A 16,251-nucleotide genomic window follows, 5' to 3' on the forward strand; every position below is an offset into this window, starting at 1 on the left:
CTGAGACTGGAACAGCATCAGAAGGGTTCCTTTCTGTACAAGTCAATTTGTTTCCAGAATCCTGTTTCAACATGAGAAATTTATTGAAAGTTTATGGTTGCTGCCAGTAATTTTCTGAAATGCATTTATTATTGAAGAATGAGCAGAAAGTGCTGGACGTGGATAGCAGATCTAAATTCCTTTGTTTGAATGATCGATTCAGAGCTACTTGGTGGAAAGTCACTTCTGAAAGGTTCATCTTCAGCCATGGAGCAGTCTTACATAAAAATTGAAAGAAAATAAGTTAGAAATAAAGGGAAAGGCGCTAAGTGATAGTCTGCACCTTGGAAAGGTCCAAGTTGTGAGGGAGATGGAAAATCAGGAAAGTGAAAGAATCCAAACAATTGAGGAAGTGATGAAGGTGCACATTATGAAGATGGGAAGTCACTCATATATGAGAGAGTTTACCTGCTGGCTTGGCCCCCTTGCCTCCATACTCCGACTGCTTCCATAGTTCCTGTTTTGGTCAGTGAAGAGGTAAGGTCTCTCCTATAGGAATGGTCAGAGAGCATGAGTTAATGAAGCACTGCAATGCAACATTACATTTAAACAGTAAAGATGTGGGGGTGTTAAAAATGGGAGGAATGATTGATAGTGTACACTGACTTCTCTAGATGGCAGCAGATACCACCGTTCTGATCATACCTGGGACGGACAGTGTAGCTGAGGAACTGTGGCTGTGCATTCAAGGACTTCAATTCTATCCACACTGGGTTGGATCTAGGCCAGAAAACAGATGAGGATCAGCATGATTGAAAGATTACATTACAGCATAACTAACAAAGCTAGCCACTTTGAATTTAAAATATTGCAAAATGCACAATATCAACTTTAGGACTCATTATTGATAGGGCCCTGCATATAAGACAGGCACTTGAGGCATTTCACTGCTTCTAAACCTTGATATGTTCCTTATTGCGGTTATCTTTAGTTCAGATTACAAGCTTCCCTTATCTGAAGCTATGGAGGTGAAAATGAGGTTGACTGATCAAATGATTCCAAACCTGATGTCAATCAGAGGCTCTTAGTGCTGTATCCAGGGTTGAAAATACGTGTCTTCCACCAGGGCACAGCACAATGAGGTGTGACAATACCTCCTGCCTCATTGTAAACATCAGTGTTAACTTCAGTTCACAATCTAGTATTTCAGAGCCATGGCAGTTGAATCTGTGCTGTCAAATCACCTGAAAGGTGAAGGATGGACCTGAAAGTAGCTTTCCATATGCTGTTATTGACGCTGAACCACATTTGGGAAAGAGGGCCTTCCAGCATGCCCACAGTCAGTTTTAATTGGTGCACCTAAAGGTGACTTCATAGTTTCTAGCTGATAGATTCCATCGGCTTTGGTCCCTCAGAAAAATCATAGAATGATATATAACAGGACTCTATTCGGCCCATTGGGATTGTACTAGCTCTTCAACTAAGCTGAAAATGTGTTGCTGGAAAAGCGCAGCAGGTCAGGCAGCATCCAGGGAACAGGAGAATCGACGTTTCGGGCATAAGCCCTTCTTCAGGCATTCAGGATTCCTGAAGAAGGGCTTATGCCCGAAACGTCGATTCTCCTGTTCCCTGGATGCTGCCTGACCTGCTGCGCTTTTCCAGCAACACATTTTCAGCTCTGATCTCCAGCATCTGCAGACCTCACTTTCTCTTCAACTAAGCTATCAGGCTTACTCTTCTACTATTCCTTCATTGAATCCCTACAGTGTGGAAGAGGCCATTCATCCCAACCAGAACCACCCCCGCTACCCTATCCCTACAACCCCATATTTCCCGTGGCTAATCCACCTAGCCTGCACATCCTTTGAATACTATGGGCAATTTAGCATGGTCGATCCATCTAACCTATACATTTTGTACAGTGAAAGGAAACCAGAGCACCCAGAAGAAACCTCCACAGAGGTAAGGAGAATGTACAAACTGCACACAGACAGTTGCTCGAGGTGGGATTGAACCCAAGTCCCTGCTATGAGACAGCACTGTCAACCACTGAGCCAACGTGCAGCCCACAAATGACTTCCTCTGTCTCTTTGTCTAATCCCTTTGTCTAAGGTACATAGGAAAGAACACAGGCGTAGGCCATTTGGCCCCTCAAGCATGTTCCACCATTCAATTCAATCATTAGACAATAAATGTCTGCCTTGCCAACATTCCTCATCTGGTTCACTCATGTCCATTAGGGAAGGAACTGCCATCTTTACCTGGTCTGGCCTACATGTGACTCCGGACCCAAAGCGATGGGGTTGACTCTTAACTGCCCTCTGGACAATTTGGGATTGGCAATAAGTGCTGGCCTAGCCAATGATGTTCTCATCCCATTTTAAAAATCCTTAGAAGAAATAAGGGAAATAGAAAAGAGAAAGGGGAAAGTGATGGATGATAGACAGGAGGTCAGATTAAACAGGAAGTCTCAGAGAAAACAAAATCAGGCACATTATGGAAATGGCAGAGACAGCAACTTCGTGATAAGCAAGGTATCAAAGATAACTGCAGTAAAAATGGGAACTCTCTTATCTCACTTGAACTATCTTTGATTATTTTCATATTACTACAGCAGTTAACATGACATTATCAGAGATTGCATAACTCTCCAACAACTATCATTGTTAAGTATTCTGCCTTTGCTTTAAGGAAAAACTTTACCACGCAGTCATACAGCCAGATTACATTTTAACTAAGGCCTAGACCTTTCTTCTGAACAGTTTTAAGCAAACAGCGTTTAAATAAAGCGAGATTATAAAAACACAGAAAACACTGGTAAAACAGCCCAGGTGGAATCTGTGCAGGGGGAATAGTCTACACTTGGGAACAACTTTCAAAGCAAATACAGAAGGGAGAAAGCAGACAACAAAAAGGAATTATGGGGTGCAGACAGGCACAATGGTTTGACAAAGTCATGATGACCTAAAAGGAAAAAGTAACAATGAGACAAGTTGGCAAAAAGGAAATATTGTGAAATGCAAACAAAGAGTGCTGGAAACACTCCACACGTCTGACGGCATCTATAGAGAGAGAAACAAAACTGCTCATTGCCTTTGGCAGCGGCATCAACCTTGCAAAACCCCTGTTAGCTGTTGCTGTCTAAGTTGAGAATCTGACCTGGAACACCAAAATAGACAAACCAATCATCCACTAATTCCTTGGCTACAGTTGAGGTCCTCTGGTCATGGGTGGGAGTGGTCTGTATAAGTTGATAAAGCATTGCGCTGGAAAAAGCACAGCAGGTCAGGTAGCATCTGAGGAGCAGGATAGTCAACGTTTTGGGCAGGACCCTTCTTCAGAACTGTATGAACCTTGAAAGCATCCGTGAGCATGAGAACATGCTTACTTCCATTACTACTGGGGCCATGGACTGTGAAATCCATTGTGAGGACCTCTAGAGGTCTCTTGCTGGGAGCAAAGTTGCTTCCCTGTTTTGGCCAAGGTATACGTCTCAAAATGTTGATGGTAATCATCAATACCCATGGCTATTCTGGGCCAGTAACATTGCCCTCTGCTCAGGGTAAACATCTTTTTTATTGCTTAGTGTCCTGTTTGATCATGAACTGCCACCACTACTTTACAATTGAGGCTGTTGGGAAGGATGAGTTACTTCAGCTCTCTCTCCTTGTTATAAACCAGCTGCTGGAGGACCCTTTTTCCTGATCCTCTTCCAGCATCTCAACTGTGTCCATGTCAGTTTGTGCTCCCTCATCAGTTTGTGCTGATGTTAGTGAGCGTTGGCCTTCCATCGATGGTACAATCGACTGATATCCACATCAATCAGCTGAGCATGTCTGAGGTCCTCTTTTGAGATAGATGGCAAAGGTGAAACCAGACGTAACTTTACCTGGACCTGGCTTCAACCTCATCATAAATCCATCAGAGACACTCTACTGAATCTTAGGCTGATTGTCAGAGGAAACCAGGCCCAGAGAGCTGCCTTTGACATTGGGCATGGGCATGATTATGGCGTTGGCCACTGCCCCTTCCAGCTGGGCAGGGGTGGGTTCCCATTTGTGATTCTTCCAATTAAGGGCATTTGCATTATATTTTGTAGGGGATCTAGAATCAAAACCTTGCAGGTCGAGCAGCCCATTTGGTTTCTGTCTCTCCCAGCTCAGCAGATATTTGAAAGGAGCTCAGTGAGTTGTGAAAGCTACAACCTTTGCACCAATAAGAATATCTCTGAGCTTCTGGGAAATAGCCCACCTCAAAACTTTTTAGTTCAAGTGTCACACTGGCGTATTTCTCCATATTCTTCCCATTTAGCTTGAGACTCCAACTGGCAAAAATGATAACCACTCCCTTCTGCTCTTGACCTTGGGGTGACAGCCCTCACTGGCCAAGGAAACTGGTATTAGTTCTGCGAGGGAGCTGGAGATCTGGCTCGCCAAGGACATGCCAGGTTTGGTTTAAAGATCAGAGTCTCTCTCTCTCTGCCAATACCAGAGTCTGCAGTGATCCCAGAGCAGCTTCAGCCCCCTGCCCCCTTACAGACATTCCCAGTTTCAACTCCTCCACTATCTTTCCATTTTGCCCTCATCAGCCACGATTCCATCTCTGTGCAATGGAATCTTGTTGACTGTGCTAGAAATGTAACAGGAGATTTGAGCACACTGACAGCCCAAAGATCAGAAAGCAGGGATTCTGTCTTCTATTGACATTTCAAATAGGAAGGGAAATTAGGGATAAACTATGTACTATTTAAGTGAAGTAGATGGAGTAACCATACAGGTTGCATTGGGCTGAGCAATTCCTTTGACTGACTGCTCTCCCTTCCCCTCAACCCTCTGTCCTCCAAAGACACCTTTCCTTTCTCCCAACGAGAGACCATTCAGTAATTCTAGCTGCCGTTTCTTGCCGTCGCCATCTGCTAATGAAGTTATGGCGAAGTACTCAGCGCCCTTGTTCAGTGCCCTCCCCCAGCATCGCCACCTACTGCTGGCAGTCCTGTTAGAACAGGGTAGTCACCTTGATTCAGCCTGTGCCTCTGCACACAACATCCATCAATAAAATGCAATGCTGGCTCAAAATGGCCCTTGGGTGGAATTTAATTTTACAATTTCCTGCCTGTCTCTGCAGAGCAGGCTGTTGAACCAGTTCCCATTTCTAAACAAGTCATCGAACTCAGAGTCATTCTTGAGATCACTCTACAGAGACCGGTATCACATCAGTGCGTTGCCCTTCTTTACATATGGAGAGTCCTTGACAGTGATCCAAGTCCCTCTGAGCCAGCTGTCAGAGTAAACACAACCTCTGACACTCCTGTTTATATTTATCAGCTAGGCCTCCCTGATAGGACTGGGTTAACAGTCCCAACCAGCTGACCACATTACAATCACTACAACTTTGCTTTTCTCTGCCAGATGCCGCCAGAATTGCTGAGATTCTCCAGCACTTTCCGAAATGTATCACAATGTCCCTAGGAAAGATTCAAAAGCGAGGCCTGCATAAGGGAATGGTCTTGATGAGGTTTTCCTTATTTATTTCATTCCTGGCAAGCCCTGTCTTCATTCCCATCTCCATGGGACCAGAAAAAATCCATCTGTAAACCATTCTAACTTGACTGTAAATAGTACATAAGAAACATTTTAAATATCATCAGATTTGGTGTCATTGTCAATTCTTTTGTTTCAGTTTTACTATAAATCACTTATGGCCATTTTGTAACAACTTGGCATGAAATCATTTCATATCCTTTCTCTTTGTGATAGGAGAGGTCCTGGCTTCAGGCCAATCACAGATACGAGACACAATCACAAAACTGGCTTCAAATCAAAATAAGAAAGGCATAATAAACCTGCCAATGCCTTTTTGTAACCTCCCCCAGTCTGAACACCTCCTGAAAATTCCACATTCCATTGCTTCTGTTCTCTCCTCCTCTTCTCCACATTGTTGTTGACTCAGACTGATCGTCATATGTCCAACAATGCTCTCTTGAAACATACTCTTCTCTTCCTCTAAGATACTCTTAGAAATTAATCTCTTCAGCCAAGCAATAATCTTCCTTCCAAATATCTTCCAAAACTCACCATCTACTTCTCATTTATCTGATGTAGAGGTGGCCGGTGTTGGACTTGGGTGTACAAAGTTAAAAATCACACAATACCAGATTACAGTCCAACAGGTTTGTTTGGAAGCACTAGCTTTCGAAGTTCTGCTACTTCAGGACAATCACCTGATAAAGGAGCAGCACTCTAAAAGTTAATGCTTCCAAACAAACCTATTGGACAATAACCTGATGTCGGGTGATTTCTAACTTTTCTGTTGTTAGAAGAGTGGCAGATGCATAAGAACACCTTATACTGCTTGATTTGCCTTTTCAGGTGCAAAATGATGTATACATTAAAAAAAAAGCACTACCAACATTATGTCAAGAAAGTATTGCACCAGATATAGCATCTGTGTGAGCAGTTATCAAGTGATAAGTTATGATCCCAGCTAATGTTACAACTGGACAGGTTGGATTGCAAAATGAGACCTGGCTTCATAAATTCTTTTTTTAGTTAGTTAAATTGGTGTTTGTTCTCAGAAACAGTTGCATAAGGCTAGATGTTTCTTTTCTCATGTTTCAGCACAGAAGTTAATTTCAAAAATTAAAAGGAAATAAAAACAAGCTATTATAATATAGAATGTAGTTTGAAAGAACTGAAAACACACAGCAAAACATAGTCTCATCCTATTTCCCTAAACTTTCTGTCTGTTCCAGGGACTCAAACTCAGAAAAATTACCCCTTTCCAACAAAAATTTAAATTTGGCTGAATTGATTCTTCCTGGTTCTTCCCTGTGACCTGTAAAGACTTCTTATGAGAATACATAAAACTGAGAGCTTAGACCTTCTCAGCTTTTAATAAATTCTCGCATTCGAATAAAACATTCTTAGTCTATAAGTTTCACAAATTAAACTTTGCAACAGAGATAACTGTGCTTTTCCTGAATTGTTCTATACACCTTTCTAAGTGACAAACTAAAGTTGCTCCTGATATCAGTTGGGTCTTCTATGAAATGCCCTAAAACATTTAGCCTCTGACATCTGTAAGCTGAAATCAATCCTTGATTAACTAGAAGTAAAAACAACAAATGACCTTCAAGGTTTTACTCCACCTGCCATTAACGAGAACAGTAAAAACAATATTCCATTAACATGTTGGAAGGGGCGTTCCTGCTCCCTGATATATACTTGGTTAGGTCACTGTTCTGGATAGGCTGTCTAATTTTTTAAAAAGTTATTCAAAGTAACCACTGCTCATATGCTATAACATTAAAATCTAAACTTTAAAAATATTATTATGAACGAATATATTTCATTACAACTGCAAAATAAATACAAGCAATTAAAACAATCAGTAGGCCAATAATTTATGATAATCCTGTCCTTAGACTTTGAATTGCCTCCTCAATGGGCCTTCTGAACAAGGTTCTCAGAGGCTAGCCATGTCCTGAGGGAATGTGAATTTCTTGGATTGTGTCCAATGCAATTTTGAAACTCAAATGATTGGGGTAGAGTTTCTGAACCAGCAATCATGAAATGAACCAGCATCTAATTACTTCAAAAGTCAGTTGAATGCTTTAATAAGATCACATATTGTAAGGAAAGGTACACTATATGTTTCCTGTTAATGGAGACTCCCACTTTGAAATGAACATCTAGCATGGGAAATATCTGAGGATTCCATTTCATTATTTAAAATTAAGATTAATTAAAATGCATTAGCGGTGATTTATTTGTTAACACTCTTATCTTGGAGTTAAAATTTAGCATTCACTCTAGAGCCCTATTCTAGAGATATACGCTTGCAATCTGTGCTGACACTTCATTGGAGTACTAAGGGAGTGCTTCACTATCAGAGTTACCATGATTCATGTTGGACTGGAAGGCCTCTCAGAGGTTGGCTAACTCAGTTGGCTGGATGACTGGTTTGCGATGTAGAATGATGCCAAAAGCATTGGTTCAATTCCTGTACCAGCTGAGGCCATTGTGAAGATCCCACCTTCTTAACCTCTCCCCTTGCCTGTGGTATGGTGACCATCAGTAAAACCACCAGCAGTCACGTCTCTCTTTTGATAGAGTGGGACCGTGCAACCTTCACCCTTACCTTTTTATCTCTTGGCTGAATTTAACAGATCAAATAATATGGAAAGATTGTGAGGACTTGGTCAATATTTATTCTTTTAAACAACAGCACCAAACCAAAAAAAAACAGAATAATCTGTTTATCGTTGAATTGCTGTTTTTGGAAGCAAGTTGCTGCTGTGACTACACTTCATAAAGTCCTTTGTTCTTTATAAAGCAATTTGGGATTTGATGTAATGTGTTTTCTTAACAAACATACATGCAAGTTAGTCATTCTTTCTTATCTAGTCTCTTGACTTGAGAAGATCAACAACATATAATTTCGACAATGATGTAGAGGGTTCATCATTTATTAGATTTGAACAGGTCCCATAATTCTGACTGAGCTTGATGTGCGTGATCGACTTAATCTCCCATTTAATACCCTGTGGAGCTTAATCAACAGCAATCTTCTTATCAGTTGTTTTTAACTTAGATAGGCTTGGCATGTCCCAGAGTTTTAACCTCTTAGCCGAACAATTTTATTTTTTCTTTTCTAAACACTTGTTCAGACTGAACTACACAAAACTGGCACATACAAAAATCTACTGTTACTTAACAATTCTTCCTCTTATCTGGAGTACATCAGACTAGCTCTGGAAATAGCATTGCTAAAAAGGTCAGTGATCCCAAAATGTTTGGGAACTCAATTAACTTTCAATGTGCTAAAGTATCTTGTTCATCACAAAAAGAGAAGGGTTTTCTACTCTCTGGATCACCCTCTGGTCCTTAGCTTTCAATGGTTCTTCAATGCAATTTTTCTTGTTTATCTTACTTTCCACCACTTTTGTTCATGGTACTCTGGACTATTCTTTATACCTTTTCATCGTCAGCCTAAGCTTTGTGATAGTAATGATCACTATTCTCTAAATATTCCACTATTGACACTTGATCTATTTGTCAACTTTATTCTCAAATATCAAGTGCAGCAGTATCGCCTTTCTTGTTGTATTGGATGCATACTGCTGTCGAACCCTGTTCTGAACACATTCTGAGAAAACTTACCCTTCTCTGTCTTTCACAGTATGATTATCCCAATCTAAATTCTGATAATTAAAGTTCCCTGTTATAACTACTTCATAATATTTATGCTGCTCTGTATTTCTTGATGAATTATCTTACCCTCCTCCTTCCCAGTTGTTGATGGCCTGAGCAATGTTATTACATCATTTATGTTCCTTACCTCTCGCTAATTAGCTTTTGTCCTCAACACCTTACACCCACACTTGGTTCTGGCATACAGCATTGTAATGTTCTCTTTAAGCAATAATTGCATTCATCTTTTTTGTATGTAATATTAAGTCCTGCTCCTCCTTGAGCCGGATCTCTGTTATTGGCATAAAATTATAATGGCAATCTGCACCTATAATTCACCAATACCACACTCTGGGCATTCATAGTCTTGCATAGCAACCCTTATTTAGACTTACGACTTTCTCTGTTACTCTGATCCCACTTATTAACTTACTATTCCCTACTGTGGTTGCCAGCTATCTCTCAGTATTCTGCATATGTTGATATGCCTCTATAATATTATCGCCTGATCCTCGTGCTGCTGCTCAGTTAGTTTTCTGTGCTGCACACTGTGAAGTTCTATGCAATTTTAGATTACAAACCATATTCCATTCCAGAAACTGACTGTATCTGTGGCAGAAATGGGGATAAGGTTCAAATTTCCAACTTTCTGCTGAAGTGTAAACTGATATTGCTCCTTATTACGATTCAAACTGAAAGCTGACAATGCAGCTACAGAACATGGGTAAATAAAGAAAAGTCAAACGCACCATGTTATTCCAAAGGCTGCTGTCTAAGAGAGCATGACCCTTGGCATTGAATTGGAAGCCACTCTGCGTGAAGCAGCTAAGTTTGGGTTTCCCATCCTGCAAGGAAGAAGTAAATGTGATCAAAATAGTCCATCGCAAAATAAACAACCAGCACATGAGATCAGAAATACAAAGATAAACATTTGGAATCCCTCAATTACATTCCAGTTTTTAATCACACCCAGGTAACCATTATTCTATACATAAACCATCCAAATCCCTCAATTACATTCCAGTCTTTAATCACACCCAGGTATAGATTATTCTATATATAAACCATCTGAATCCCTCAATTACATTCCAGTCTTTAATCACACCCAGGTATAGATTATTCTATATGTAAACCATCTGAATCCCTCAATTACGTTCCAGTCTGTAGTCACTCCCAGGTAACCATTATTCCATGCATAAACCAACCAATGTCCTTCAATTAGCTTCCAGTCTGTAGTCTTCTCTGGACCTCCAATGCCAGTATATCTTTCCTTAAGTAAAGGTCTCAAAACTGTTCACACTATTTTAGCTGTGGTCTGACTAGTGAACTAGTGCCTTCTGTAGATTTAGCAATACCTTCCTCCATTAAATGTCTAGCTCCCTTGAAATAAAGACCAACATTCCATTGCTTTCCTTATTAACCACTGAACTTGTATGCCAGTTTTTTTGGGATTCATGCACAAAGATTCCCAACTTCCTTTGATCTGCAGCCTTTCTCCATTTCAACGATATTCAGCTCCTCTGTTCTTCCTGACAAACTGTATAATCTCACATTTTCCCACATTGTATTCTCGTTTCCAAAGCCTTGCCCACTCGCTTAACCTCTGCAGACTCTTTGTATCATCCTCACCACTTGCTTTATCATCTATTTTTGTGTTATCCAGAAACTTGGCTGCAGTATATTACTCTCTTCATTCCTATATTGTAAATAATTGTGGCCCCAGTGCTGATCTCTTTGGCACACTACCAGTTACAGGTTTGTCATCCTGAAAATGACCACGTTTATCCCACTGTCTTTCATTTCATGCTAATATAGCATCCGACAGCATGGACTCTTATTAAGTCATCTAATGTTTGGTACCTTATCAAACACATTCTGAAAATCCAAATCTATTACATCCACTGCTTCCCCTTTATCTATCTCTCTTGTTACCTGCTCAAAGGATTCAAGTCAATTTGTCAGGCATGATATCCCCTTCGTGAAGCCATGCTGACTCTGTTTGATCATATTTTGTATTTCTAACTGCTCTGCTGATATATCCTTTATAATAGACTCGAAAATGGATCTGCTAACTCTGCTGCAGCCAGGACTTGCGGTAAATGTTTGAAACCAATGTGTGGTGGAGGAACCCTCCAATGGAAGGACCTAGTTTGCTTAGAATAAGGCCAATTGCCTTTTATGTCATAATAGCCTCCAGTGCTTTTTATGTAACAATACATTTTCAAAAGTCGCTGCACTGTGAAACTTTCAGAACAAAAGACAGTAGTCTTGTAGAGATGGTTGGGGGGTGATGGAAGGTATGGTGTGGGAGTTCTGGCAGTGATTACCATTATCAGAATGGTGTGCAGCTGCCACTTACACAGAGGTGGGTTTGGAGGCATGGGGAGACAGGACCCTGCCCTAACATATTGAAATCAGGCTCTCAGCTTATCACTTTGGCTGGCTGCCCAGTGGCAAACAGACGACTTATGATGAGATGCCAGCATGAAATTCAGAAGGAAATCTGCATCCTCAGCTGGCTTGCTACCCCGTGTAAATATGGATTTTGAGAAACTTACTGCAGTAAGAGGTATCTCCATGTTTTTGAGAACGGGCTGCAGAACCACTGTGAAGTCATTGCGTTTGTCATAGATCCCAGAGGAGATCAGTTCCTGAAGGGTGTTCTGGAAAAATAGAGACAGGAGCAGCTTAGTTACAAATCGTCCTGTGATCATTCAGTCCCTCCCTGTTCTGTTGCTGCCATTGCATCAGCTGAGGGAGTGTTTGCATTGGCATGTTGAATGTCATTGTGATTTTATTTCACATATACACAAATACAGACATGTGTGCGCACAAATGTACAAATGCACATGCAAGCATTTATGTATGCACCTATACCTACTTACAAAAAGCACACAGGCCTGTGCAGTAATATGTTCCAGTACAAGATAGCAATTCAGTCTGAGCAGCCTGGATGGATTGCTCACAGATAGCGGATGGTATCTGAGTGGAACATATGATATTATTAAACAGGACCTTCAATAAGTGCCTGAGTACAGGTTCAGTTCGAGCTAAACAGCAGCGTGTGTTGTGTAAAATTGGTTTTCTGTGATTACGCAGCAATGAAGGTATGAAAGCAGAGCTAGCTAACATGAACTGGCTGGTTAAAGGATAGGTCAATAGAGGTGCAGTAGCAGAGCTTTAAGAGGGTATTTCAGAATACACCGAACAGGTACATTTCCAACAAAAAAAAGAAAATCTGAAGGGAATCCATAGTTAATGAAGTAAAGGTTGTGTCATGTTTAAAGAAAAAGTAGATATTATACAAAGAATGACTAAAAACGCAACAAGGAGGTGAAAAGAAAGGAGTATGTTGCACAGAAATAGAAAAAGAGATATGAGGAAATTCTGTTGAAAATTTTAAAAAAACAGTTAATAAAGTGAGTATTAGTCTGACAGAAAATGAATCGGGGAATTAGTAATGAAAAATGAGGAGATGACAGATAAATTTCACAGATATTTGGAATCAGTCTCCACCAGAGAGGATATGAAAGCCAGTAAGTTTGGTATATTTGAATTTTCAGAAAACTTTTGATAAAGAGCTACATAAAGAGGTAAGTGTGCAAGATTAAAGCAAATGTGATTGGGGTCGTACGCTGACATGAATTGAGAACTGGCTTATGGCTAGGAAACAGAATAGAAATAAATACGTATTTTCCAGAGTCATGACTGGGACTTTCTTTTTATTCATTCATGGGATATAGGTGTCACTGTGCATCCCTTATTAGGAGTCAAGCTCATTGCTGTGGGTCTGGAGTCAGGTGTAGGCCAGACCAGATAAAGATGGTAGATTTCTTTCCTTAAAGGACATTAGTGAACTAGCTGTGTTTTCTTTAAGACAATCAACAGTGGTCACATGGTTACAATAAGGCTAAATTTTTTAAAGAACTTCTGGGCTTATTCATTACATTAAAATGTCATCATCCACCATCGTAGGATTCAAAATCACCTCCCCAGAACTTCAATCTGGGTTTCTGGAATAAATGATTTTACCAGTATACCGCGGGTCAGTGCTGGGGCTTCAACTCTTTAAATTTATGTAAATGACCAGCATGAAGGATCCAAAGTTATGGTAACTCAATGTGTTGATAACACAAAAATAACTAGGCAAATAAGCTGTGAAGGGAATATAATAGGAGGTTATAAAGGGAGATGGTAGATGAAGTGAGTGGGTAAAGATATGGCAAATGGAATATTATGAGGGAAAACATGAAATTGTCCATTTTGGCAGGAAGGAATTAAAAAAGCACATGCTCTCAATGGTAAGAAATTGCAGAGCTCTGCTTTACAAAGGGAACTGAGCATTCAAACTGCATGAATTACAAAAGGTTGATATGCTAGTAGAGTAAATATTTAAGAAAATTAATGGAATGGTATGGTTTATTCCAAGATTAATTGCCTATTGTATCATGGTAGGGAGGTTACCTTTTAGTTATAGAGGGCCCTGGTGAGATCACATCTGGAGTACTGTGCACAATATTGGTCATCTTACTTCAGGAAGGATATAAAGCATTAGAAGCAGCTGGTTTACTCGGGTAAGATTAGATTAGATTACAGTGTGGAAACAGGCACTTCGGCCCAATAAGTCCACACCGACCCGCCGAAGCGAAACCCACCCATACCCCTACATTTACCCCTTACCTAACACTACGGGCAATTTAGCATGGCCAATTCACCTGGCCTGCACATCTTTGGACTGTGGGAGGAAACCGGAGCACCCGGAGGAAACCCGGGAGAACGTGCAAACTCCACACAGTCAGTCGCCTGAGGCGGGAACTGAACCCGGGTCTCTGGCACTGTGAGGCAGCAGTGCTAACCACTGTGCCACCGTGCCGCCCACACCTGGGATAGGCAAATTGTTTTATGAGGAATGGTTGAAGGATAGGCTTGTATCCGCTGGAGTTTAGAAGTGTAAGAGGAACTTGATTAAAACACATAAGATCCTAAGGGGTCTTGACAGGGAGCACGTGGAAAAGATATTTGCTCTTGTGAAAGAATCTAGAATGAGGGGGTCACTGTTTCAGCGAGCCGCACATTTAAGACAGAGATGAGGAACATCTTTTCTCACAGATGTTCGTGAGTCCTTGGAACTCTTTTTCTCAAGAGGCAGGATAAACAGAGTCTTGGATATTTTTTAAGGCAGATGGTAAATTCTTGCTAAAGCAAGAACACGAAAAGTTATTGGAAGTAGTTGAGAAGTGATCAGTTCTGACCTTGTTAAATGGAGGAGTTGACTCAAGGGGCTAAGTGGCCTACTCCTGCTCCCAATTCACAAGCTCATATATACACTACAATAAATGCAAATTATTGTATGTTCCATTGAAAAAGTGATGTTATTGGAAAATAAAATGTATATGTGGAAAACAATTACCTACCTGGTAGTCCCAGTTAACAATCTGTGCAGATAAATCGACAGTTTCATGGGGTTTGACCAAACACTCACACCAGCCCCTGAAGAAAAACAATTACAAGCGAGGCATTATTAATGTATCTTTTGTAAAAGAATACGATAACCAGGATAGAACACTAAACTGAATCTGAACACTGTTACCTTGGTCCAGTGGCCCTGTTAGCGAGTTGGTGCAGGAGGTTAATATCTGGCATCTCCACAAGATTCACATAGGCTCGCGGGATCTGGAGGAAGACAAATTCTTTAATAGATCAAGTAGCTTACTTGTGTTTTTATCACAGGTAAAAGATACAGTTCTTTTTTCCTTTCTTTATACTTCTATATGGTGTGGATGTTATTGCCAAGCAGATTTATATTTTGCAAAAAACAAGGACAGTTATCAAGGCCATCTCTGAGACTAGTTTTATAATTACAGATTCTATTAGTTGAATTTGAATTTTACCAGTGGAAGTTGAACCTATGTCCTCTGGGAAATGATCTCAGCCTCCGGATTGTTAATGATGTTACTACTACATCACCCTCTTCCCTGTGATGCTCCAGTAGGCATTTAGTCTGCTAAAGGGAGGGAGTGTTGGAGGAATTTAAAACCAACTCATCAATAAATCTGGAATTCAAAGCCAGTCTTAATAATGGTGACCATTGTTGTAAGAGCTCATCTGCTTCACTAATGCTCTTTAGTGAAGGAAATCTGCCTTATCTGGTCTGGCCTCCACATGTTTCCAGATCCACAGCAATATGGCTGATTCTTAACTGCCCTCTGAAATGGCTGAAGTCAACTCAAAAAAAAATGAGGACTGCAGATGGAGATCAGAGTCGCGAGTGTGGTCCTGGAAAAGAATAGCAGGTGGCTGAAGAGCTTCAGGCAGAGGAGATGACCTAGGGGGCTTATGTCCAAAACATAGATTCTCCTGCTCCTCAGATGCTGCCTGACCTGCTGCACTTTTCCAGCACCACACTCTCGACTCTGAAATGGCTGAGTAAGTCACTCAGATCAAGGGTAATTAGGGATAAGCTACAAATGCATCCTCAGTGATCTAAAGTGAAGGATAAAGAGAAAATAAAATTGAACCTCTGGTCTCCCTTTCATCTCTGAGCCTGGACCAGTTTCCACGCTGTCTGCATACAGTGAAGAGATATTATTAAAGTGAAACAATTTCGTTGAATTGTCAGAACATTAGAAAGGGTAACTAGGATGGGCAATCAATGATGGTCGAGATAGTGACACACATATCCCATGAATGAATTAAAAAACAGGAAGTTTCTAACTGGATTAATCGTTAAAAAGAGAAAGATCAGAACACAAGACTATTGCTGAAAGGTTGAACTTGTGCAACTTCTTGATGGAAGTATTGATACTTTAATTTAAAATTCATTTCTCACAGAATTGTTACAAAGCAATGCTCTTTGGCCAATGGTTTTTGCACCAATTCTCTGAATGTACAATTCACCTCCAGCCATTCCCCTGTTTTCTCCCTTTAACCTTTGCACAATCTTCCTTTTCAGATAACAACTTAATTGCCTTTTAAAAGACTTGATTGTATCTGCCTCCAACACACTATCAGGCTGTTCTTTCAAGATCCTAATCACGCACTTTGTGAAAACGTTTTCCTCATTTTCCTATTGCTTGTAAAT

The 16,251-nt window shown here is 40.6% G+C and overlaps 1 protein-coding gene across 2 annotated transcripts in view; it reads right to left on the reverse strand.

The window, feature by feature from the left end:
* Positions 1-16,251, reverse strand: part of plb1 (phospholipase B1) — a 168,507-nt gene that overhangs the window by 130,789 nt on the left and 21,467 nt on the right. For both annotated transcript variants that reach the window (XM_043687221.1, XM_043687220.1), the window contains exons 11-17: positions 14,761-14,843; positions 14,585-14,660; positions 11,729-11,833; positions 9,920-10,015; positions 685-759; positions 448-528; positions 1-61 (exon numbers count right to left, since the gene is read on the reverse strand). In XM_043687221.1, coding sequence (XP_043543156.1) covers positions 1-61; positions 448-528; positions 685-759; positions 9,920-10,015; positions 11,729-11,833; positions 14,585-14,660; positions 14,761-14,843 — 577 coding nt within the window. The remainder of the gene's footprint in view (positions 62-447; positions 529-684; positions 760-9,919; positions 10,016-11,728; positions 11,834-14,584; positions 14,661-14,760; positions 14,844-16,251) is intronic.

The sequence above is a fragment of the Chiloscyllium plagiosum genome, chromosome 3 (assembly GCF_004010195.1).
Source record: "Chiloscyllium plagiosum isolate BGI_BamShark_2017 chromosome 3, ASM401019v2, whole genome shotgun sequence".
Taxonomy (NCBI): domain Eukaryota; kingdom Metazoa; phylum Chordata; class Chondrichthyes; order Orectolobiformes; family Hemiscylliidae; genus Chiloscyllium; species Chiloscyllium plagiosum.